Source organism: Pseudophryne corroboree, chromosome 6 (assembly GCF_028390025.1).
Source record: "Pseudophryne corroboree isolate aPseCor3 chromosome 6, aPseCor3.hap2, whole genome shotgun sequence".
Classification (NCBI taxonomy): domain Eukaryota; kingdom Metazoa; phylum Chordata; class Amphibia; order Anura; family Myobatrachidae; genus Pseudophryne; species Pseudophryne corroboree.
The window spans coordinates 437,927,086-437,953,657 of NC_086449.1; the positions used below are offsets into that span (position 1 = coordinate 437,927,086).

At 52.9% G+C, this 26,572-nt stretch overlaps 1 protein-coding gene across 3 annotated transcripts in view; it reads right to left on the bottom strand.

The window, feature by feature from the left end:
- REDIC1 (regulator of DNA class I crossover intermediates 1) overlaps positions 1–26,572 on the bottom strand; it is a 362,880-nt gene that overhangs the window by 244,265 nt on the left and 92,043 nt on the right. The window contains exon 1 of one of the 3 annotated variants that reach the window (XM_063927088.1): positions 194–291. The exons of the other annotated variants lie outside the window; for them this stretch is intronic. Coding sequence (XP_063783158.1) covers positions 194–226 — 33 coding nt within the window. The 5' untranslated portion in view covers positions 227–291. Of the gene's footprint in view, positions 1–193; positions 292–26,572 lie in introns of those variants that run through there. 3 annotated transcript variants of the gene reach the window in all.

Below are 26,572 nucleotides of genomic sequence, written 5' to 3' on the forward strand. Positions count from 1 at the left end.
GTCACCTTTTGGGTGTTTTTCCCTACTCTACTTCTGCTTGGAGATTATAACCAACTCCATGGGACATTTGCAGCAGTGATATTTTCAACCAGTGCAGTTTTGTTTTGTTTTGTTTGTTTTTTCCATTGATAACACAATGAAATGTCCTTAATATCAATTATACCCCTTTCACACCAGAAATGCAGGGACTTACCCGGAAATTTGGTCCCGGGATCATGCCGTACATTCCCGGATTGGCCTCCGTTTACACCAGCCTTTCGACCCGGGTCGGCACCTTTCATACTGATGCTGAGATGGCCCTGCATTTATATGAGAATGTCATTAGAAATGGCCATTTTAAGCCCACAAAGGTGAGGTCATTAGAGGGACGGTGGGGCTGTTCACCTCATTGCACGAATCATGGCCAACGAAGTACCACTGTGTATGCCTGTGTTCATGTTTTTGTGGGCTTTACTGCTGTCTGACCCAGCAAGTGAGAGCCTGATACAGCTTCTGACTGTGTTCTATGGAATAGAGTTATAGCTGGAGGAGGAGAACGCTTTTTGTGGCAGAGAGGGCCAGGACTCAACGCCAGTATTTGCGCAGGAGGAGAACCCTGATTTTGCAATCCCTGGCTTCCGTTATGAAAATGAGTACCGTGACCAAGCGAAGAATGTGGGTCAGAGTCCGCCCTCATGGAGATGTTTTCATGGAGACTGTGGAGGCTTTTCAAGATGAGCAGCGGATGGCCCACTTTCGTATGTAGCTTGCTATTTTCCAATACCTGCTGGACCTACTCACACCTGCACTTACTATGCAGACCACCCACTACCGGACACCCATCCAGCCAAGGAGGAGACTGGCAATTGCACTGTGGTGGTATGCTACGCCAGGAGAGTACCACACAATCTACTGCTTGTTTGGTGTTAGGATCTCCACTGTCTGCAGAGTTATACACCAGGTGACGAAGGTTATTCTGGATACCCTATACCAACAGTTCATCTGCTTACCGCAAAGGCAGCGCCTAGATGACACCAACCAAGGTTTCCTGCGGCATGGGTATCCCCAGTGTGCCGGTCCCATTGATGGGACCCATATCCCCATGATTGCCGCCCGTGACAACCCAGCGGATTATTATAATCGGAAAGGATGGCTGTACATCATCTTACAGGCTGTGGTCGACCATAAATACTAGTGAGAATATTTTTCACAGTGTGTGTTTTTAAATGCAGTGTACCTTTCATTCTTCTAAAAACTTTTCAAATCTTTCATTTAGCTTCACTTATGTATTTATTGGCTGGCATGGGTGAGCACATGACGCTCGCGTTCTTGCAAACTCTGATTTGTAAAGGAGCACAAGCAGGGCGGATTGCTTTTTCCCAGAGAGGTAAAAATAAGGAGCTTTATGGTACACTTACCATGGTTAAATCTCTTTCTGCAGGGTACATTGGTTCCACAGGGAAACATCGGGGTGTAGAGATGGATCTTGATCCAGACACCAACAGGCTAAAGCTTTAGACTGTCCCAGGATGCACTGGGGCCTCCTCTATAACCACGCCACCAGGCACTGCAAACTCAGTTTTGTTAACCAGTCCAATGCAGGAGCATGTAAAAGAGAAGGTAGATGTTAGTCACATAGAACCACATTCTCACGACAGGAGAAGGGACTAGCGGCTAATGCCATACAAACCCATAGAAGCTAGGTGCGTCAGGGTGGGCGCCCTGTGGAACCAATGTACCTCGTAGAAAGAGATTTAACCATGGTAAGTCTACCATAAATCTTCTTTTCTGCAGCGGGGTACATTGGTTTCCACAGGGAAACATCGGGGATGAACTAAAGCAGTTCCTCAATGGAGGGGACGCGCCTTAGCAGGTATAAGAACCCGGCATCCAAAGGAAGCATCCTGGGAGGCGGAAGTATCGAAGGTATAGAATCTAATGAGCGTGTTCCCTGAGGACCACGTAGCCGCCTTGCACAATTATTCAGCAGACGCGCCTCAGCGGGCCGCCCATATAGGTCCGAGAGACCGAGTAGAATGGGCTTTGATAGCAGCAGGAGCTGGGAGTCCCGCCTGCGCATATGCTTGTGCAATCATCATTCTAATCCATCTGGCCAAGGTTTGCTTATTCGCAGGTCAGCCACGTTTGTGAAAACCAGAAAATACAAAAAGGTTATCTGACCTCCTGATAGAGGCAGTCATCTCTACATAAATACGGAGAGCCCTTACCACATCCAAAGACCGCTCTTTGGAGGACAAATCAGAAGAGATAAAGGCCGGAACCACAATCTCTTGGTTAAGGTGAAAAGATGACACCACCTTAGGCAAATAATCAGGGCGAGTTAGAAGAACTGCCCGGTCACGGTGAAAAATCAGAAAGGGTGGACGACAGAAAGCCGAAATAGTGCACCGTGTCCCCTTGCTTCGGGCAAGGTGCCTCGCTGCACTCGGCACAGATTACCGTTCCAATTGTGGTCCACGTGGATCGTTAAGTATAAAAAACTTGGGGGAAAAAACATGAAAAACTCATGTCGACCTTTTCACCTGTCGACCTAGAACATGTCGACCTAGAAACCCTGTCGACCTTGAAAATATATCAACCTATAGTGGTCGACCTAAACACTGTCGATCTTCAGTCGGATCCCCAGGAATAGACGCAATGATTATCTGAAACCACCCTGACAAGGTAGAGATATGAACCTTGAGGGTGGACAGACGAAGACCTAAGTCCAGGCCTCGTTGCAGAAAAGCCAGAAGTCGGGAAGTACTGAATTTGTAAGAATCATAATTCTTAGCAGCACACCAGGTGAAGTAAGAATTCCAGACCATGTAATAAATCCGCGCAGATAGTAACATAGTCAGTGCCAGATTAAGGTCCACATGGGCCTGGAGCTGAAATTTATGAAGGGCCTATTATATGCCACCGCAGAGGAAGTGAAAACGCTGTGGGGGTATGATTAGTAATGGGGTTGTGTGGTTGATGTTATGAGGTCTGTCTGCACAGGGGATGTGGCCTGTGCCATAGGGTGTGACTAGCGCCTACCTTGAAAAACTTCAGTCTCCCTTCCTTCTTCTCTTATATCAATAGTGTAATGTGACAATCTACAAATGGACAAAGGAAAACATCTTGTTAACATGACCGTAATATGAAAAATATAGTGATGACGTAAATATGAAACCTCTTAACGAAAGAGGCTACGGGTTGCTTAGTGATGTCATACTGTAAATGTGAAATCTTTCTATATGTAAAAAAAGACCTTACCTTTTTAATAATAGCTATGCTAAGAAGAGATACGTATCAGGACTGGTGGATAGATGGAGTGGGGTTGGATAGAGGGTGTCGCCTGGACAGGGCCAAACAGAGGGAAGACTGACTGGCTACATCGGTACATGCATGCGTCCGAATGTGCAAGGATTGAGACACCTATTGTCACACACATTCTCTCCCCACTGGAAAATAATAAAACAGCACCTACTGTACATGGAAAAAGAAACGGGATTAGATAGAAACCGGAACAGTTCAGACCCTGGAAAGCCGGACCGGACCCGCTTCCTGGAGCTTGTAGTGCTCGTCTCTGTCCAGGGGGTGTCCTACCTGTCACAAGCACCCTCCTGAACATAACACCACCCGGATGAGGACAAGTACTACAAGCTCCAGAATGACAGTTTGCTGCAGGGAGCAGGTCCTGTCCAGCATTCTAGGGTCCGGACCATTCCGGTTTTTACCCAATCCCCCCAAAAAACTTACAGGAAATAACACTGTCCCCACTGCAGGAAAAAAAACAAATATATTGGCCTCAATAGGAATAAATAAAAAACATTGGCCACTACAAGTAAAATAAGACACACTGAACCCCAAAGGGGGGGAAACAAAACTTAATAGCTGCAATAGGAAAAAAATATTGGCCCTACACTCCCTCCCCGGCACCCTATCACACTCACACATTCCGTCCCCCTGCACCCTATCACACTCACATTCCCTCCCCCGGCACCCTATCACACTCACACATTCCCTCCCCCCGCACCCTATCACACTCGCACATTCCCTCCCCCTGCACCCTATCACACTCACACATTCCGTCCCCCTGCATCCTATCACACTCACACATTCCCTTCCCCTGCACCCTATCACACTCACACATTCCGTCCCCTGCACCCTATCACACTCACACATTCCGTCCCCTGCACCCTATCACACTCACACATTCCCGGAACCTTATCACTCACACACATTCCCTCCCCCCACGGCCTGCTTACTATCACACTGACACACCCCGTACCCCTGCGGCTTGTGCTCTATCACACTGACACACTCCCTCCCCCCGCACCCTATCACACTTGCACATTCTGTCCCCATGCACCCTATCACACTCACACATTCCCTCCCCCTGCACCCTATCACACTCACACATTCCGTCCCCCTGCATCTTATCACACTCACACATTCCCTTCCCCTGCACCCTATCACACTCACACATTCCGCCCCCTGCACCCTATCACACTCACACATTCCCGGAACCCTATCACTCACACACATTCCCTCCCCCCACGGTCTGCTTACTATCACACTGACACACTCCGTCCCACTGCGGCTTGCGCTCTATCACACTGACACACTCCCTCCCCCCGCACCCTATCACACTCACACATTCCGTCCCCCTGCACCCTATCACACTCACACATTCTCAACCCCTGCAACCTATCACATTCACACATTACCCTTCCCCTGCACCCTATCACACTCACACATTCCGTCCCCTGCACCCTATCACACTCACACATTCCCTTCCCCTGCACCCTATCACACTCACACATTCCGTCCCCTGCACCCTATCACACTCACACATTCCCGGAACCCTATCACTCACACACATTCCCTCCCCCCACGTTCTGCTTACTTTCACACTGACACACTCCCTCCCGCTGTGGCCTGCGCTCTATCACACTTACACAGTCCCTCCAACATGCGGCCTGCACGCTATCACACTTACACAGTCCCTCCAACATGCGGCCTGCACTCCATCACACTGATGCACTCCCTCCGCCTGTGCCCTGCGCTCTATCACACCTACGCACTCCCTCCCCCGCGGCCTGTGCTCTATCACACTATCAAACTGACGCTCTCCTTCCCCCCGCGGCCTGCACTCTATCACACTGACGCTCTCCCATCCCCCGTGGCCGGCACTCTATCACACTGATGCACTCCCTCTGCCTGTGGCCTGCGCTCTATCACACCTATGCACTTCCTCCCCCTGCAGCCTGTGCTCTTTCACACTGACACACTTCCTCACCCTGCAGCCTATGCTCTATCTTACTGACACTCTCCCTCACCCTGAAGCCTGCGCTCTACCTCACTGACGCTCTCCCTCACCCTGCGCTCTATCACACTGACGCTCTCCCTCCCCCTGCAGCCTGCGCGCAATCTCACTGACACACTTCCTCACCCTGTAGCCTGCGCTCCATCTTACTGACGCTCTCCCTCCCCCTGCAGCCTGCGCTCAATCTCACTGACACACTTCCTCACCCTGTAGCCTGCGCTCTATATTACTGACGCTCTCCATCACCCTGCAGCCTGCGTTCTAATAACACTGACGCCTTCCCTCACACTGCAGCCTGCGCTCAATCTCACTGACACACTTCCTCACCCTGTAGCCTGCGCTCTATCTTACTGACGCTCTCCCTCCCCCTGCAGCCTGCGCTCTATCTTACGGACACACTTCCTCACCCTGCAGCCTGCGCTCTATCTTACTGACGCCCTTCCGCATCCTGCGCTCTATCACACTGACGCTCAACCTCCCCCTGCAGCCTGCGCTCAATCTCACTGACACACTTCCTCACCCTGTAGCCTGCGATCTATCTTACTGACGCTCTCCCTCACCCTGCAGCCTGCGCTCTACCTCACTGACGCTCTCCCTCACCCTGCAGCCTGCGCTCTATCTCACTGACGCTCTCCCTCACCCTGCGCTCTATCACACTGACGCTCTCCCTCCCCCTGCAGCCATGCGCTCAATCTCACTGACACACTTCCTCACCCTGTAGCCTGCCTCTATATTACTGACGCTCTCCCTCACCCTGCAGCCTGCGTTCTATCACACTGACGCTCTCCCTCACACTGCAGCCTGCGCTCAATCTAACTGACACACTTCCTCACCCTGTAGCCTGCGCTCTATATTACTGACGCTCTCCCTTCCCCTGCAGCCTGCGCTCTATCACACTGATGCTCTCCCTCACCCCGCAGCCTGCGCTCTATCTCACTGTCGCTCTCCCTTACCCTGCGCTCTATCACACTGACGCTCTCACTCACCCTGCAGCCTGCGCTCTATCTCACTGACGCTCTCCCTCACCCTGCACTCTATCTCACTGATGCTCTCCCTCACCCTGCGCTCTATCACACTGACGCTCTCCCTCACCTGCAGCCTGCGCTCTATCACACTGACGCTCTCCCTCACCCTGCGTTCTATCTCACTGACGCTCTCCCTCACCCTGCGCTTTATCACACTGACGCTCTCCCTCACCCTGCAGCCTGCGCTCTATCACACTGACGCTCTCCCTCATCCTGCGCTCTATCTCACTGACGCTCTCCCTCACCCTGCAGCCTGCGCTCTATCTCACTGTCGCTCTCCCTCACCCTGCGCTCTATCTCACTGACGCTCTCCCTCACCCTGTAGCCTGTGCTCTATCTCACTGATGCTCTCCCTGCAGCCTGCGCTCTATCACACTGACGCTCTCCCTCACCCTGCGCTCTATCACACTGACGCTCTCCCTCACCCTGCGCTCTATCTCACTGACGCTCTCCCTCACCCTGCAGCCTGCACTCTATCTCACTGAGGCTCTCCCTCACCCTGCAGCCTGCGCTCTATCACACTGACGCTCTCCCTCACCCTGCGCTCTATATCACTGACGCTCTCCCTCACCCTGCGCTCTATATCACTGACGCTCTCCCTCACCCTGCAGCCTGTGCTCTATCTCACTGGCGCTCTCCCTCACCCTGCACTCTATCTCACTGATGCTCTCCCTCACCCTGCGCTCTTTCACACTGACACTCTCCCTCACCCTGCGCTCTATCACACTGACGCTCTCCCTCACCCTGCGCTCTATCACGCTGACGCTCTCCCTCACCCTGCGCTCTATCTCACTGACGCTCTCCCTCACCCTGCAGCCTGCGCTCTATCTTACTGACGCTCTCCCTCACCCTGCAGCCTGCGCTCTATCACACTGACGCTCTCCCTCACACTGCAGCCTGCACTCAATCTCACTGACACACTTCCTCACCCTGAAGCCTGCGCTCTATCTTACTGACGCTCTCCCTCCCCCTGCAGCCTGCGCTCTATCACACTGACGCTCTCCCTCACCCTGCAGCCTGCGCTCTACCTCACTGACGCTCTCCCTCACCCTGCGCTCTATCACACTGACGCTCTCACTCCCCCTGCAGCCATGCGCTCAATCTCACTGACACACTTCCTCACCCTGTAGCCTGCCTCTATATTACTGACGCTCTCCCTCACACTGCAGCCATGCGCTCAATCTCACTGACACACTTCCTCACCCTGTAGCCTGCGCTCTATATTACTGACGCTCTCCCTCACCCTGCAGCCTGCGTTCTATCACACTGACGCTCTCCCTCACACTGCAGCCTGCGCTCAATCTCACTGACACACTTCCTCACCCTGTAGCCTGCGCTCTATCTTACTGACGCTCTCCCTCCCCCTGCAGCCTGCGCTCTATCTTACTGACACACTTCCTCACCCTGCAGCCTGCGCTCTATCTTACTGACGCCCTTCCGCATCCTGAGCTCTATCACACTGACGCTCTCCCTCCCCCTGCAGCCTGCGCTCAATCTCACTGACACAATTCCTCATCCTGTAGCCTGCGCTCTATCTTACTGACGCTCTCCCTCCCCCTGCAGCCTGCGCTCTATCACACTGACGCTCTCCCTCACCCTGCGCTCTATATCACTGACGCTCTCCCTCACCCTGCAGCCTGTGCTCTATCTCACTGATGCTCTCCCTCACCCTGCACTCTATCTCACTGATGCTCTCCCTCATCCTGCGCTCTTTCACACTGACACTCTCCCTCACCCTGCAGCCTGCGCTCTATCACACTGACGCTCTCCCTCACCCTGCAGCCTGTGCTCTATCTCACTGATGCTCTCCCTCACCCTGCACTCTATCTCACTGATGCTCTCCCTCAACCTGCGCTCTTTCACACTGACACTCTCCCTCACCCTGCAGCCTGCGCTCTATCACACTGACGCTCTCCTTCACCCTGCAGCCTGCGCTCTATCACACTGACGCTCTCACTCACCCTGCGCTCTATCTCACTGATGCTCTCCCTCACCCTGTAGCCTGCGCTCTATCTCACTGTCGCTCTCCCTTACCCTGCGCTCTATCACACTGACGTTCTCCCTCACCCTGCAGCCTGCGTTCTATCTCACTGACGCTCTCCCTCACCCTGCAGCCTGCGCTCTATCTCACTGTCGCTCTCCCTTACCCTGCGCTCTATCACACTGACGCTCTCCCTCACCCTGCACTCTATCTCACTGATGCTCTCCCTCACCCTGCGCTCTATCACACTGACGCTCTCCCTCACCCTGCAGCCTGCGCTCTATCACACTGACGCTCTCCCTCACCCTGCAGCCTGCGTTCTATCTCACTGACGCTCTCCCTCACCCTGCGCTCTATCACACTGACGCTCTCCCTCACCCTGCAGCCTGCGCTCTATCACACTGACGCTCTCCCTCACCCTGCGCTCTATCTCACTGACGCTCTCCCTCACCCTGCAGCCTGCGCTCTATCTCACTGTCGCTCTCCCTCACCCTGTAGCCTGTGCTCTATCTCATTGATGCTCTCCCTCACCCTGCGCTCTATCACACTGACGCTCTCCCTCACCCTGCGCTCTATCTCACTGACGCTCTCCCTCACCCTGCAGCCTGCGCTCTATCTCACTGACGCTCTCCCTCACCCTGCAGCCTGCGCTCTATCACACTGACGCTCTCCCTCACCCTGCGCTCTATCTCACTGACGCTCTCCCTCACCGTGCAGCCTGCGCTCTATCACACTGACGCTCTCACTCACCCTGCGCTCTATATCACTGACGCTCTCCCTCACCCTGCAGCCTGTGCTCTATCTCACTGACGCTCTCCCTCACCCTGCACTCTATCTCATTGATGCTCTCCCTCACCCTGCGCTCTTTCACACTGACACTCTCCCTCACCCTGCAGCCTGCGCTCTATCACAATGACGCTCTCCCTCACCCTGCAGCCTGCGCTCTATCACACGGACGTTCTCACTCACCCTGCGCTCTATCTCACTGACGCTCTCCCTCACCCTGCAGCCTGCGCTCTATCTCACTGTCGTTCTCCCTTACCCTGCGCTCTATCACACTGACGCTCTACCTCACCCTGCAGCCTGCACTCTATCTCACTGACGCTCTCCCTCACCCTGCAGCCTGCGTTCTATCACACTGACGCTCTACCTCACCCTGCGCTCTATCTCACTGTCGCTCTCCCTTACCCTGCGCTCTATCACACTGACGCTCTCCCTCACCCTGCAGCCTGCGCTCTATCTCACTGACGCTCTCCCTCACCCTGCACTCTATCTCACTGATGCTCTCCCTCACCCAGCGCTCTATCACACTGACGCTCTCCCTCACCCTGCGCTCTATCACACTGACGCTCTCCCTCACCCTGCAGCCTGCGCTCTATCACACTGACGCTCTCCCTCACCCTGCAGCCTGCGTTCTATCTCACTGACACTCTCCCTCACCCTGCGCTCTATCACACTGACGCTCTCACTCCCCCTGCAGCCATGCGCTCAATCTCACTGACACACTTCCTCACCCTGTAGCCTGCCTCTATATTACTGACGCTCTCCCTCACACTGCAGCCATGCGCTCAATCTCACTGACACACTTCCTCACCCTGTAGCCTGCGCTCTATATTACTGACGCTCTCCCTCACCCTGCAGCCTGCGTTCTATCACACTGACGCTCTCCCTCACACTGCAGCCTGCGCTCAATCTCACTGACACACTTCCTCACCCTGTAGCCTGCGCTCTATCTTACTGACGCTCTCCCTCCCCCTGCAGCCTGCGCTCTATCTTACTGACACACTTCCTCACCCTGCAGCCTGCGCTCTATCTTACTGACGCCCTTCCGCATCCTGAGCTCTATCACACTGACGCTCTCCCTCCCCCTGCAGCCTGCGCTCAATCTCACTGACACAATTCCTCATCCTGTAGCCTGCGCTCTATCTTACTGACGCTCTCCCTCCCCCTGCAGCCTGCGCTCTATCACACTGACGCTCTCCCTCACCCTGCGCTCTATATCACTGACGCTCTCCCTCACCCTGCAGCCTGTGCTCTATCTCACTGATGCTCTCCCTCACCCTGCACTCTATCTCACTGATGCTCTCCCTCATCCTGCGCTCTTTCACACTGACACTCTCCCTCACCCTGCAGCCTGCGCTCTATCACACTGACGCTCTCCCTCACCCTGCAGCCTGTGCTCTATCTCACTGATGCTCTCCCTCACCCTGCACTCTATCTCACTGATGCTCTCCCTCAACCTGCGCTCTTTCACACTGACACTCTCCCTCACCCTGCAGCCTGCGCTCTATCACACTGACGCTCTCCTTCACCCTGCAGCCTGCGCTCTATCACACTGACGCTCTCACTCACCCTGCGCTCTATCTCACTGATGCTCTCCCTCACCCTGTAGCCTGCGCTCTATCTCACTGTCGCTCTCCCTTACCCTGCGCTCTATCACACTGACGTTCTCCCTCACCCTGCAGCCTGCGTTCTATCTCACTGACGCTCTCCCTCACCCTGCAGCCTGCGCTCTATCTCACTGTCGCTCTCCCTTACCCTGCGCTCTATCACACTGACGCTCTCCCTCACCCTGCACTCTATCTCACTGATGCTCTCCCTCACCCTGCGCTCTATCACACTGACGCTCTCCCTCACCCTGCAGCCTGCGCTCTATCACACTGACGCTCTCCCTCACCCTGCAGCCTGCGTTCTATCTCACTGACGCTCTCCCTCACCCTGCGCTCTATCACACTGACGCTCTCCCTCACCCTGCAGCCTGCGCTCTATCACACTGACGCTCTCCCTCACCCTGCGCTCTATCTCACTGACGCTCTCCCTCACCCTGCAGCCTGCGCTCTATCTCACTGTCGCTCTCCCTCACCCTGTAGCCTGTGCTCTATCTCATTGATGCTCTCCCTCACCCTGCGCTCTATCACACTGACGCTCTCCCTCACCCTGCGCTCTATCTCACTGACGCTCTCCCTCACCCTGCAGCCTGCGCTCTATCTCACTGACGCTCTCCCTCACCCTGCAGCCTGCGCTCTATCACACTGACGCTCTCCCTCACCCTGCGCTCTATCTCACTGACGCTCTCCCTCACCGTGCAGCCTGCGCTCTATCACACTGACGCTCTCACTCACCCTGCGCTCTATATCACTGACGCTCTCCCTCACCCTGCAGCCTGTGCTCTATCTCACTGACGCTCTCCCTCACCCTGCACTCTATCTCATTGATGCTCTCCCTCACCCTGCGCTCTTTCACACTGACACTCTCCCTCACCCTGCAGCCTGCGCTCTATCACAATGACGCTCTCCCTCACCCTGCAGCCTGCGCTCTATCACACGGACGTTCTCACTCACCCTGCGCTCTATCTCACTGACGCTCTCCCTCACCCTGCAGCCTGCGCTCTATCTCACTGTCGTTCTCCCTTACCCTGCGCTCTATCACACTGACGCTCTACCTCACCCTGCAGCCTGCACTCTATCTCACTGACGCTCTCCCTCACCCTGCAGCCTGCGTTCTATCACACTGACGCTCTACCTCACCCTGCGCTCTATCTCACTGTCGCTCTCCCTTACCCTGCGCTCTATCACACTGACGCTCTCCCTCACCCTGCAGCCTGCGCTCTATCTCACTGACGCTCTCCCTCACCCTGCACTCTATCTCACTGATGCTCTCCCTCACCCAGCGCTCTATCACACTGACGCTCTCCCTCACCCTGCGCTCTATCACACTGACGCTCTCCCTCACCCTGCAGCCTGCGCTCTATCACACTGACGCTCTCCCTCACCCTGCAGCCTGCGTTCTATCTCACTGACACTCTCCCTCACCCTGCGCTCTATCACACTGACGCTATCCCTCACCCTGTAGCCTGCGCTCTATCACACTGACGCTCTCCCTCACCCTGCACTCTATCTCATTGATGCTCTCCCTCACCCTGCGCTCTTTCACACTGACACTCTCCCTCACCCTGCAGCCTGCGCTCTATCACAATGACGCTCTCCCTCACCCTGCAGCCTGCGCTCTATCACACTGACGCTCTCACTCACCCTGCGCTCTATCTCACTGACGCTCTCCCTCACCCTGCAGCCTGCGCTCTATCTCACTGTCGTTCTACCTTACCCTGCGCTCTATCACACTGACGCTCTCCCTCACCCTGCAGCCTGCACTCTATCTCACTGACGCTCTCCCTCACCCTGCAGCCTGCGTTCTATCACACTGACGCTCTCCCTCACCCTGCGCTCTATCTCACTGTCGCTCTCCCTTACCCTGCGCTCTATCACACTGACGCTCTCCCTCACCCTGCAGCCTGCGCTCTATCACACTGACGCTCTCCCTCACCCTGCAGCCTGCGCTCTATCACACTGACGCTCTCCCTCACCCTGCACTCTATCTCACTGATGCTTTCCCTCACCCTGCGCTCTATCACACTGACGCTCTCCCTCACCCTGCAGCCTGCGCTCTATCACACTGACGCTCTCCCTCACCCTGCACTCTATCTCACTGATGCTTACCCTCACCCTGCGCTCTATCACACTGACGCTCTCCCTCACCCTGCAGCCTGCGCTCTATCACACTGACGCTCTCCCTCACCCTGCACTCTATCTCACTGATGCTCTCCCTCACCCTGCGCTCTATCATACTGACGCTCTCCCTCACCCTGCAGCCTGCGCTCTATCACACTGACGCTCTCCCTCACCCTGCAGCCTGCGCTCTATCACACTGACGCTCTCCCTCACCCTGCGTTCTATCTCACTGACGCTCTCCCTCACCCTGCGCTCTATCACACTGACGCTCTCCCTCACCCTGTAGCCTGCGCTCTATCACACTGACGCTCTCCCTCACCCTGCACTCTATATCACTGACGCTCTCCCTCACCCTGCAGCCTGCGCTCTATCTCACTGTCGCTCTCCCTCACCCTGCGCTCTATCTCACTGACGCACTCCCTCACCCTGTAGCCTGTGCTCTATCTCACTGATGCTCTCCCTCACCCTGCAGCCTGCGCTCTATCTCAATGACGCTCTCCCTCACCCTGCGCTCTATCACACTGACGCTCTCCCTCACCCTGCAGCCTGCGCTCTATCTCACTGACGCTCTCCCTCCCCCTGCGCTCTATCTCACTGACACACTTCCTCACCCTCGTGCTATATTTACCCTACTCCCTGCAGAAGTTCACAATCAAAACACACACACACACACACACACACACACACACACAGGGCCGGTGCTAGGGTGTTCGACATCCTCCTGCAAACAATTCATTTGCGCCCTCCCATGCGTAATAAAGGGACGGTGCGTGCCAATGGGGTGTGGTCTCACATGGAGCGGGCATGGACACACAATAGGGAAGAGAGGTGTGAATCCAGGATACAGGTGGCAAAAATAGCTGAAAATACAAAGTGAAAATAAAGTCCTGGCACTTACCATGTGATGTCATGTGACTCCTCTTGTGAGTGTAGGGGAGTCTTTAGATATTGTTGTTAAATGGTCATCTGGCCATAAGCTCATCAATTATAAATTAGAAACCATATGAACCGCACTACTGCTCTTTACCAGTGCCAGGACCTGCAGCTGAACTGTGTGACACGTGGCTAGGGTTTAGGAGGGCTTTCTGAACTGGTGCTGGCTGGGCAGTTTCCCCGTATGTGGCCAGTTACACCGCAGTAGGAGCGGGGCGTCACGGAGATCTTCTACTTCTACTGGTACAGTCAGCGGCTATTTCAAATGTGGCTCCACCCGCCTGATTGGCAGCCGGTCCGCAATTGGCCTATCTCCATGGCTGAGCCTCAGCCGCGTACCCCGCGTATAGGTCGGGTTGGCTGTGGGGATGAGAATGAGGAGGGAGCCGGAGGGACCGAGCCTGAGCTGCGCTTCACGCTGCCGGCGTCTGCCACAGTGTGACAGACGCAGCGGCAGCCAGCAGCAAAGCAGCGAGAGCGCCTCTTCATCCCTGCTTTGCAGGAGCTGCTGAGCGGCTAGCGCCGGCTCTGCGCGCGCACACACAGACACACACACACACAGTGTCCTCCTCCATTCACTCTTACCTTACACACTACAACAGTCTCACAGGCTGGGCCGTCCCTGGATGCTGTGCAGCAGCTTCTCCACTCTCACAACATGTGAGCAGCAGCCTGCCCTGAGTTCCGTGTAGCTCCGCCCCCTTAGTCCCGTGTAGCACCGCCCACGAGTCATGTGTCCGGCTGTGACTGCTCCAGATCTGTATCCCCTGCGCTGCCAGCGGCCCTACGGCTGCCAGAGCGGCTCCCAGAAGCGTGGGTATGGCTGGCTGCTGGCATCTACACTGCTGGCAGGAGGGGGCGGCACTTGCTGTAGCAGGGAATAAAATTCCCTGGCTGCAGCAGCAGCAAAGCAGATCCTGTGGGCCTATTTTGATGGGGGGCCTGGAGCTGCAGCTCCACCCGCCCCATTGTTAATCCGGCCCTGAACATACTGAACAACTAAGGTTGAAAAAAGACAATTGTCCATCGAGTTCAACCTATTTGTGGTCTCCTATGCAGTCTTATTATATTTTTATGTTAGGACTAGTTAAATTAACTATAATGCGTGCCTACGCACCATAACCCTGAATATCTTTATCCAATAGGAATTTATCTAACCCATTCTTAAAGGTGTTGACTTTGGGGGTCATTCCGAGTTGTTCGCTCGGTATTTGTCTTCGCATCGCAGCGATTTTCCGCTAACTGCGCATGCGCAATGTTCGCACTGCGACTGCGTCAAGTAAATTTGCTATGCAGTTAGGTTTTTTACTCACGGCATTACGAGGTTTTTTCTTCGTTCTGGTGATCGTAATGTGATTGACAGAAAGTGGGTGTTTCTGGGCGGAAACTGTCCGTTTTATGGGAGTGTGTGAAAAAACGCTACCGTTTCTGGGAAAAACGCGGGAGTGGCTGGAGAAACGGAGGAGTGTCTGGGCGAACGCTGGGTGTGTTTATGACGTCAAACCAGGAACGACAAGCACTGAACTGATCGCAGATGCCGAGTAAGTTTGAAGCTACTCAGAAACTGCTAAGAAGTGTCTAATCTCAATTTTGCTAATCTTTCGTTCGCAATTTTGATAAGCTAAGATTCACTCCCAGTAGGCGGCGGCTTAGCGTGTGCAAAGCTGCTAAAAGCAGCTTGCGAGCGAACAACTCGGAATGACCCCCTGAGTCCGCAGTTACTAATCTCTCAGGCAGGGAATTCCAAACACGTATTGTCCTTACTGTGAAAAAACCTTTTCGCCTCAATGTGCGGAAACTCCTCTCCTCTAACGTAAGCGAGTGACCACGTGTTTTCTGTGCTGGTCTTGTAGAAAACAGATCCCTCCCAAGCTCTGTGTATTGACCCCTTATATATCTGTAGAGGTTGATCATGTCCCCTCTTAGTCTCCTCTTTTCCAATGTAAACATGCCTAGCCTTGCAAGCCTTTCCTCGTATTCCAGCGTCTCCATGCCCTTGATTAGTTTGGTCGCCCGCCTCTGAACCTTTTCTAGGTCCAAGATATCCTTTTTGTAATATGGTGCCCAAAATTGCACACAGTATTCAAGATGTGGCCTCACTAGTGATTTATATAATGGGAGTATAATACTCTCGTCCCTTGCATCAATTCCCGGTTTTATGCATGCTAATAATAAGAATTTACTTACCGATAATTCTATTTCTCGGAGTCCGTAGTGGATGCTGGGGTTCCTGAAAGGACCATGGGGAATAGCGGCTCCGCAGGAGACAGGGCACAAAAAGTAAAGCTTTTCCAGATCAGGTGGTGTGCACTGGCTCCTCCCCCTATGACCCTCCTCCAGACTCCAGTTAGGTACTGTGCCCGGACGAGCGTACACAATAAGGGAGGATTTTGAATCCCGGGTAAGACTCATACCAGCCACACCAATCACACCGTACAACTTGTGATCTAAACCCAGTTAACAGTATGATAACAGAGGAGCCTCTGAAAGATGGCTCCCTAAACAATAACCCGAATTAGTTAACAATAACTATGTACAAGTATTGCAGATAATCCGCACTTGGGATGGGCGCCCAGCATCCACTACGGACTCCGAGAAATAGAATTATCGGTAAGTAAATTCTTATTTTCTCTATCGTCCTAGTGGATGCTGGGGTTCCTGAAAGGACCATGGGGATTATACCAAAGCTCCCAAACGGGCGGGAGAGTGCGGATGACTCTGCAGCACCGAATGAGAGAACTCCAGGTCCTCCTTTGCCAGGGTATCAAATTTGTAGAATTTTACAAACGTGTTCTCCCCTGACCACGTAGCTGCTCGGCAGAGTTGTAATGCCGAGACCCCTCGGGCAGCCGCCCAAGATGAGCCCACCTTCCTTGTGGAATGGGCCTTAACAGATTTAGGCTGTGGCAGGCCTGCCACAGAATGTGCAAGTTGAATTGTGTTACAAATCCAACGAGCAATCGACTGCTTAGAAGCAGGCGCACCCAACTTGTTGGGTGCATACAGTATAAACAGCGAGTCAGATTTTCTGACTCCAGCCGTCCTTGAAATGTATATTTTTAAAGCTCTGACAACGTCCAACAACTTGGAGTCCTCCAAGTCGCTTGTAGCCGCAGGCACTACAATAGGCTGGTTCAGGTGAAACGCTGATACCACCTTAGGGAGAAAATGCGGACGCGTCCGCAGCTCTGCCCTATCCGAATGGAAAATTAAATAAGGGCTTTTATAAGATAAAGCCGCCAGTTCAGATACTCTCCTGGCGGACGCCAGGGCCAGTAACATAGTCACTTTCCATGTGAGATATTTCAAATCCACATTTTTTAGTGGTTCAAACCAATGGGATTTGAGGAAATCTAAAACTACATTTAGATCCCACGGTGCCACCGGAGGCACCACAGGAGGCTGTATATGCAGTACTCCTTTGACAAAAGTCTGGACCTCAGGAACTGAGGCCAATTCTTTTTGGAAGAATATTGACAGGGCCGAAATTTGAACCTTAATAGATCCCAATTTGAGACCCATAGACAATCCTGATTGCAGGAAATGTAGGAAACGACCCAGTTGAAATTCCTCCGTCGGAGCACTCCGATCCTCGCACCACGCAACATATTTCCGCCAAATGCGGTGATAATGCTTCGCGGTGACTTCCTTTCTTGCCTTAATCAAGGTAGGAATGACTTCTTCTGGAATGCCTTTTCCTTTTAGGATCTGGCGTTCAACCGCCATGCCGTCAAACGCAGCCGCGGTAAGTCTTGGAATAGACACGGTCCCTGCTGAAGCAGGTCCTGTCTTAGAGGTAGAGGCCACGGATCGTCCGTGACCATCTCTTGAAGTTCCGGGTACCAAGACCTTCTTGGCCAATCCGGAGCCACTAGTATCGTTCTTACTCCGCTTTGCCGTATGATTCTCAATACCTTTGGTATGAGAGGCAGAGGAGGAAACACATACACCGACTGGTACACCCAAGGTGTTACCAGCGCGTCCACAGCTATTGCCTGCGGATCTCTTGACCTGGCGCAATACCTGTCCAGTTTTTTGTTGAGGCGAGACGCCATCATGTCCACCATTGGTCTTTCCCAACGGTTTATTAGCATGTGGAAAACTTCTGGATGAAGTCCCCACTCTCCCGGGTGAAGATCGTGTCTGCTGAGGAAGTCTGCTTCCCAGTTGTCCACTCCCGGGATGAACACTGCTGACAGTGCTATCACGTGATTCTCCGCCCAGCGAAGGATCCTGGCAGCTTCTGCCATTGCACTCCTGCTTCTTGTGCCGCCCTGTCTGTTTACATGGGCGACTGCCGTGATGTTGTCCGACTGGATCAACACCGGTCTTCCTTGAAGCAGAGGTTCCGCCTGGCTTAGAGCATTGTAGATTGCTCTTAGTTCCAGAATGTTTATGTGAAGAGACTTTTCCAGGCTCGACCACACTCCCTGGAAGTTTCTTCCTTGTGTGACTGCTCCCCAGCCTCTCAGGCTGGGGTCCGTGGTCACCAGGATCCAATCCTGTATGCCGAATCTGCGGCCCTCCAATAGATGAGCCCTCTACAACCACCACAGAAGAGATACCCTTGTCCTTGGAGACAGGGTTATCCGCAGGTGCATCTGAAGATGCGTGCATTGATGTACAGAGACCTTTCCTGGTTTTAGGAGATTCCTGACCAGGTCGGATAACTCCTTGGCTTTTTCCTCGGGAAGAAAAACCTTTTTCTGAACCGTGTCCAGAATCATCCCTAGGAACAGCAGACGAGTTGTCGGCATTAATTGGGATTTTGGAATATTCAGAATCCATCCGTGCTGCTTTAGCACCTCTTGAGATATTGCTAATCCCATCTCTAGCTGTTCTCTGGACCTTGCCCTTATTAGGAGATCGTCCAAGTATGGGATAATTAATACGCCTTTTCTTCGAAGAAGAATCATCATCTCGGCCATTACCTTTGTAAAGACCCGAGGTGCCGTGGACAAACCAAACGGCAGCGTCTGAAACTGATAGTGACAGTTTTGTACAACGAACCTGAGGTACCCCTGGTGTGAGGGGTAAATTGGAACGTGGAGATACGCATCCTTGATGTCCAAGGATACCATAAAGTCCCCTTCTTCCAGGTTCGCTATCACTGCTCTGAGTGACTCCATCTTGAACTTGAACTTCTTTATGTACAGGTTCAAGGACTTCAGATTTAGAATAGGCCTTACCGAGCCATCCGGCTTCGGTACCACAAATAGAGTGGAATAATACCCCTTCCCTTGTTGTAGAAGAGGTACCTTGACTATCACCTGCTGTGAGTACAGCTTGTCAATGGCTTCCAAAACCGTCTCCCTTTCGGAAGGGGACGTTGGTAAAGCAGACTTCAGGAAACGGCGAGGTGGATCTGTCTCTAATTCCAACCTGTACCCCTGAGATATTATCTGCAGGATCCAGGGATCTACCTGCGAGTGAGCCCACTGCGCGCTGTAATTTTTGAGACGACCTCCCACCGTCCCCGAGTCCGCTTGAGAAGCCCCAGCGTCATGCTGAGGCTTTTGTAGAAGCCGGGGAGGGCTTCTGTTCCTGGGAAGGAGCTGCCTGTTGCTGTTTCTTCCCTCGACCTCTGCCTCGTGGCAGATATGAATAGCCCTTTGCTCTCTTATTTTTAAAGGAACGAAAGGGCTGCGGTTGAAAAGTCGGTGCCTTTTTCTGTTGGGGAGTGACTTGAGGTAGAAAGGTGGATTTCCCGGCTGTAGCCGTGGCCACCAAATCTGATAGACCGACTCCAAATAACTCCTCCCCTTTATACGGCAAAACTTCCATATGCCGTTTTGAATCCGCATCGCCTGTCCACTGTCGCGTCCATAAAGCTCTTCTGGCCGAAATGGACATAGCACTTACCCGTGATGCCAGTGTGCAGATATCCCTCTGTGCATCACGCATATAAAGAAATGCATCCTTTATTTGTTCTAACGACAGTAAAATATTGTCCCTGTCCAGGGTATCAATATTTTCAATCAGGGACTCTGACCAAACTACCCCAGCACTGCACATCCAGGCAGTCGCTATAGCTGGTCGTAGTATAACACCTGCATGTGTGTATATACTTTTTTGGATAATTTCCATCCTCCTATCTGATGGATCTTTAAGTGCGGCCGTCTCAGGAGAAGGTAACGCCACTTGTTTTGATAAGCGTGTTAGCGCCTTGTCCACCCTAGGAGGTGTTTCCCAGCGCTCCCTAACCGCTGGCGGGAAAGGGTATAATGCCAATAATTTCTTTGAAATTATCAGCTTTTTATCAGGGGCAACCCACGCTTCATCACACACGTCATTTAATTCTTCTGATTCAGGAAAAACTATAGGTAGTTTTTTCACACCCCACATAATACCCTGTTTAGTGGTACCTGTAGTATCAGCTAAATGTAACGCCTCCTTTATTGCCAAAATCATATAACGTGTGGCCCTACTGGAAAATACGGTTGATTCGTCACCGTCACCACTGGAATCAGTGCCTGTGTCTGGGTCTGTGTCGACCGACTGAGGCAAAGGGCGTTTTACAGCCCCTGACGGTGTTTGAGGCGCCTGGACAGGCACTAATTGATTGTCCGGCCGCCTCATGTCGTCAAACGACTGCTTTAGCGTGTTGACACTATCCCGTAATTCCATAAATAAAGGCATCCATTCTGGTGTCGACCCCCTAGGAGGTGACATCCCCATATTTGGCAATTGCTCCGCCTCCACACCAATATCGTCCTCATACATGTCGACACACACGTACCGACACACAGCAGACACACAGGGAATGCTCTAAACGAAGACAGGACCCACTAGCCCTTTGGGGAGACAGAGGGAGAGTCTGCCAGCACACACCAAAAAGCGCTATATATGACAGGGATAGCCTTATAATAAGTGCTCCCTTATAGCTGCTTTATATATATCAAGATATTGCCATTAAATTTGCCCCCCCTCTCTGTTTTACCCTGTTTCTGTAGTGCAGTGCAGGGGAGAGACCTGGGAGCCGTCCTGACCAGCGGAGCTGTGAGAGGAAATGGCGCCGTGTGCTGAGGAGATAGGCCCCGCCCCTTTTCCGGCGGGCTCGTCTCCCGCTATTTTGTGAATACAGGCAGGGGTTAAATATCTCCATATAGCCTCTGGGGGCTATATGTGAGGTATTTTTAGCCTTTATATAGGTTTACATTTGCCTCCCAGGGCGCCCCCCCCCCAGCGCCCTGCACCCTCAGTGACTGCGTGTGAAGTGTGCTGAGAGGAAAATGGCGCACAGCTGCAGTGCTGTGCGCTACCTTTAGAAGACTGCAGGAGTCTTCAGCCGCCGATTCTGGACCTCTTCTTACTTCAGCATCTGCAAGGGGGCCGGCGGCGCGGCTCCGGTGGCCATCCAGGCTGTACCTGTGATCGTCCCTCTGGAGCTGATGTCCAGTAGCCAAGAAGCCAATCCATCCTGCACGCAGGTGAGTTCACTTCTTCTCCCCTCTGTCCCTCGTTGCAGTGATCCTGTTGCCAGCAGGAATCACTGTAAAATAAAAAACCTAAGCTAAACTTTCTCTAAGCAGCTCTTTATGAGAGCCACCTAGAATTGCACCCTTCTCGGCCGGGCACAAAAATCTAACTGGAGTCTGGAGGAGGGTCATAGGGGGAGGAGCCAGTGCACACCACCTGATCTGGAAAAGCTTTACTTTTTGTGCCCTGTCTCCTGCGGAGCCGCTATTCCCCATGGTCCTTTCAGGAACCCCAGCATCCACTAGGACGATAGAGAAATCTTATTAGCCTTCTTTGCTGCACTCCTACTTTGGGTACTGCCAGAGCCGGATTAAGGGGGGGGGGGGCCCAGGGGGTACATTACCCTGGGCCCCCCTCTCCAAGGGGCCCCCCGTCCCTGCCGTACACCACAGGGTGTGTGGACAGTGCTCACTCCGGCTGCTACTGCGGGGCGAAAGGATGCAGGCTGTGTGACGGTGCAGGGTTGCGGCTGCCATGGCCCTGGACTGCCTTCGGGGGCAGCCGCTCCTCCTGTACCCTGTCACACTATACTCACTGCATTGTGCATTTTCCCCCTCCTCTCCCCGCGCACTGGAGCATTCCCCGCACCCCCGCCGGAGATCTGAGATGCCCGGCTTCAGTGGCCCCGCCACCCTGGCTCGTAGCGCCTGACGGTCTAAATGTTTTTTTGAGACGGAGACAGTTCTGCCTCAGTCTCTACACTGACTGGGGCGGCCAGGTCCGGAGCTGCCGCACATGTGCGGCAGCTACTCGGTCATTCAGACAGAGAGCACTGATGACTGTCAGAGCTCTCGGTGCTTTAGATTGGAGATGGCTGGATGGGTGCTGCTGCACATCCTGTTTAGTCTCTCGGCTCTCTCCTTCTCCTCTTCCCCCGCCCGAAGCAAGCAGCAAACATTGTGCGGCACAATCAGGTGCAGTGCACACTACAAGAAGTCCCCAGGTATGGCCAGCTGTGGGTTGCAGAGTATCCTATTTGCTGCCTGGCTATATATATAATTTTTTATTATTATTTTTTTGCAAGGGGTCAGGGGTTTCCATATACAGTATGTACCTTATATATACTGTATATATACACAAATGTATCATATATGTGCCTTATATAGATATATATGTATATACATATATATATACATGTATATACTCGGTGTGATTTATTGAATTTCTGTGGCAGTCCTTTGAGTACCATCCCACGCTTGCAACTACATGTGTGTGTATGTGTGTAGATATGATATACAGTATATGTGTCTGTGTGTGGAACCCCCCACCTACAAATCCTGCGTTTGCTCCTGCTCCTCCAGCAGCTGCCCTGTGGTGGGGGTGAAGTAGTTACCGGACACCGTTCCAGAAGTGTCCTCGACTCACCCTGTGACTGGGTCCGCGGGCCTACCCTCACTAGCGGTGACTGACCAGAGAGCCCTGTGGCCTCTTACCCCTCACCCCCCTGTGTGTGGCCCCATGTACCCCCCTGCCTTATGTGTGTGTGTCGCACCCTCTACCCCCCTCAGCCTGGTGTGTGGCCCCCTGTGCCCCCCTGTGTGTGTATGACCCCTTGTGCCCTCCTGCACCCCCAACCCCGTGTGTGTATGATACCTTGTGCCCTCCTGCACCCCCAACCCCCTGTGTGTGGTCCCTCTACCCCGTGTCTTTTGTGTGTGTGGCACCCTCTGCCCCCCCTCAGCCTGGTGTGTGGCCCCCTGTGTGTGTATGACACCTTGTGCCCTCCTGCCCCCCCAACACCCTGTGTGTGGCCCCTCTACCTCCTGTCTAACATGTGTGTAGCACCATCTACCCTCCCCCCTCACGTTGTGTGGCCGCCTGTGCCCGCTGCCTGTGTGTGTGTCACCCTGTGCCCCCCTACTCCTGTGTGTATAACATTCTGTGCTCCCCCATGTGTGGTGCATTGTGTGTGCCCTGACCCTGTGTTTGTGATACCCTGTGCCCCCATTCCCCTATGTTTGATACACTTTGCACCCCCTGCACCTCTGTGTGTGTGTGGCGCCCAGTGAGATATATAGCAATGCAGGTGGCACTCAGAGACTAGTAGCGTTTAGTGAAAAAAACTGAAATGTTATTTCAACACTTCGGGGATCGAGTCCCCTTCGTCAGGAAACGCAGCATTCATAAATGCTACAGGTTTCTGAGTGCCGCCTGCATTGCTATATATATCTATGAAGTGACACTTCAAACTAGAGGGCACCAGAACAAGATAATTTATAGCAGAGGGCAGAGTGCCGGAACAAGCCTGATTTTTATATATATATATATTGCAGTATGTCCGTCACTCCTGTAATAATGTTATCTTGACCCGGTGCCTTCACAACATGAGGTAAATGTATGCAGGCAGAGGTGCGGCACTCTGGGCTCAGAACAAAAGATGAGACAAGTGACAACCAAGTCTTCAACGTTTAAATCTTGTTGAAAGATTTTCATCAGGTTACAGTGCCGCACCTCTGCATGTATGTATGTATGTATGTATGTATGCAGTGATCGCGCTAGATTGAAAATTATGTGGGTCCCAGGGACCCATCATTTATAAAATTTGGGGTCCCTCTTCATTGTTTTTGGGTCCCATCATAAATTATTGCTGTTAAATCTGTTAAATGGCTATCAGACCTCTCTAAATTCCCTGTTAATACAGCTCAGCCTCTCCATGTGTCCTGGCATTAGTTCACTCTACATTACCCTAAAATGCCCATCAGACATCCCCTTCTATAGCGACACTGCACATACTGTATATACACCACCCAGGTGACACGCCTCCCCCTACCCAAGCTAAAGAAAAATAAGACATGGCTGCAATGAGGGCCTAATTCAGTCCTGATCGCTCGCTAGGCTTTTTTTGCAGCGCTGCGATCAGATAGTCGCCACCTACAGGGGAGTGTATTTTAGCTGTGTGCAAGTGCGCAATCACATGTGGAGCCGAGTGGTACAAAAAAAAACTTTGTGCAGTTTCTGAGTTGCTCAGAACTTACTCAGCCACTGCGATCACTTCAGACTGTTCGGGGACCGGAATTGACGTCAGGAGCCCTCCCTGCAAGCGCTCGGACACGCCTGCGATTTTCCAACCGCTCCCTGAAAACGGTCAGTTGCCACCCACAAACGCCTTCTTCCTGTAAATCTCCTTGCGATCGGCTGTGCGAATGGATTCTTCGTAAAATCCATCGCACAGCAACAATCCGCTTTGTACCTGCGCGACACGCCTGCGCATTGCTGTGCATGCGCACTTCTGACTTGATCGCAGCGCTGCAAAAAACGATAGCGACCGATCAGGTCTGAATGACCCCGAGTGCCGTGGCTTTGCTCACTCCACAGACGTGTTTACCCCACATGCCCCTTGTGTGCCCTAAAGGCACCCATTGCCTAACGGACATGCTGCATACACAGCAACATGTTTCCCACTACACAACGTTGCTGTGCTACATTCCTCCCTGCATACATCACTGCACTACTTTCCTGCACTACATCATGTCCTTCTATATGCTGCAGTATATTACTACACAACATTTCTGCACTATTATTACACTACATAATTGCACTACATTACCCTATATGCCACACTGCATCCCCCTCATACACTGCACTACATCACGACTACACTACATTCCCCTCTATGTGCTGCACTACATACCCCTCATATGCTGAACTACATCACAACATTATATCCCCCTCTATACAGTCCACTACACTAAATCACTGCAGTTCACTACAGATTAACATTATCATTATCCCCCAGCTCCTCTGTCCTGTGTAGCTCCAAAAAGGTAGAATGAGGGGATCTGGCCAGGATTCCGGCTGTCAAAATTGCGATGCCGGAAACCCAACACTTGTCAGAATGTCGGCACCGGTATCCCGATCACACTAGAAGAGGGGGGGGGGGGGGGGCAGGGGGAGGTTAGGTTTAGGATGTGGAGGGAGGGTTAGGCTGCGGGAACGGGTGGTTTTGTATAGGCTGCGAGGAGGGGGGGTTAGGCATCTTATACAGCGGGATGCAGCGGTCGGTATTCTGACCGCCGGCATTTCAGCTCCCAACCCAGAATGAGGGCACAAGGAGGATTGAGTGGAAAGAGGGGGAGCAAATTAGAATTGGGGTGACAGGGTGAAGGAACAGGAGTGATCAGATTAGAATAGAGCGGCAGGTTAGAGGGGAGGAGTGTGGCACTGTAGAGGAGATGAACGAGCGAGTCTAACTCCTAATTGCTATCCCTCCCGTGAACTTTCTCCTTAGCAGACAGGAGGCAGCGTCCCCTTGCTGGTGAGTCCATCTCCAGCCCTGACGCGGCTGCACTGAGAACCTATCATCCTGACATATCAGGTGCCCCTGCTGATTAAGTAATCCGCCATCGTACACCGGTGGCCGGGGAGAGCTTTGACACCATGAGGAACAAGCTCCTTACTCTCCCCACGGCTGCTATGATGTTGCCATGGCAACCGCAGTGCGCCAGATGATCATGTTCCCGGGGAGACAGGGGTTAGTAGTGGGGGAAGGGGTTATATCTGTTTTTTTTTTTGTCCCCTCGCCTCCTCCCCTCCACTCCAGCAGCCGTCTCTCCCCTCGCCGCCCGCAGCCCCCACAAGACGTGTCTTTATTTGGAGATGCTGGAAAGCAGCGCATCCGCCGCGCTCCTGCATGACTGACACGCACGGATCTGTGTCAGGCCAGCTCCCTCCAGCAGCAGCTCCTGTTCTGCCTGATGCCGTGCGGAGCAGAGGGTGAGGGGAGGGACGGAGATCACACTCTAGTCTCCATGGTTTCCTCCCCTTCCTCTGCAGTTGGAGAAGGAGGCTGATTGACAGCACAGGACAGCGCTGCTGATTGGTCAGAGCGCGTCCTGATGGACCCAGCGTTTTTTTATTTTCGGGTCCCCACCATCAATTATCGGGTAAAATACGCGCTATAGCGCGTTTTTGCGAACACTGTGTATATATATATATATATATATCAAAATGCTTTTATTTTAGTCCATGGGGCCCCCCTGCTCTTTTGTGCCCCTGGCCTCCCAGAGCCTTAATCCAGCTCTGGGTACTGCTGCTTAATTTGTTATCTATGTGAACCCCTAAGTCTTTTTCCAGTACAGAATCCCCTAATATTACCCCATTTTGTATGTAGGTGTAATTTTTGGTCTTGCCCCCACAGTGCATTACTTTACACTTGTCTGTGTTGAATCTCATTCTCCATTTTGCTACCCATGCTTCCAGTTTAGTTAAGTCGTTCTGAAGAGACTCAGCATCCCCCTCCGTATTTATAACCTTACACAATTTGGTATCGTCTGCGAAAATTGACACCATGCTCTCTAGACCTACTGTTAGGTCGTTGATGAAAATGTTGAACAAAAGTGGTCCAAATACA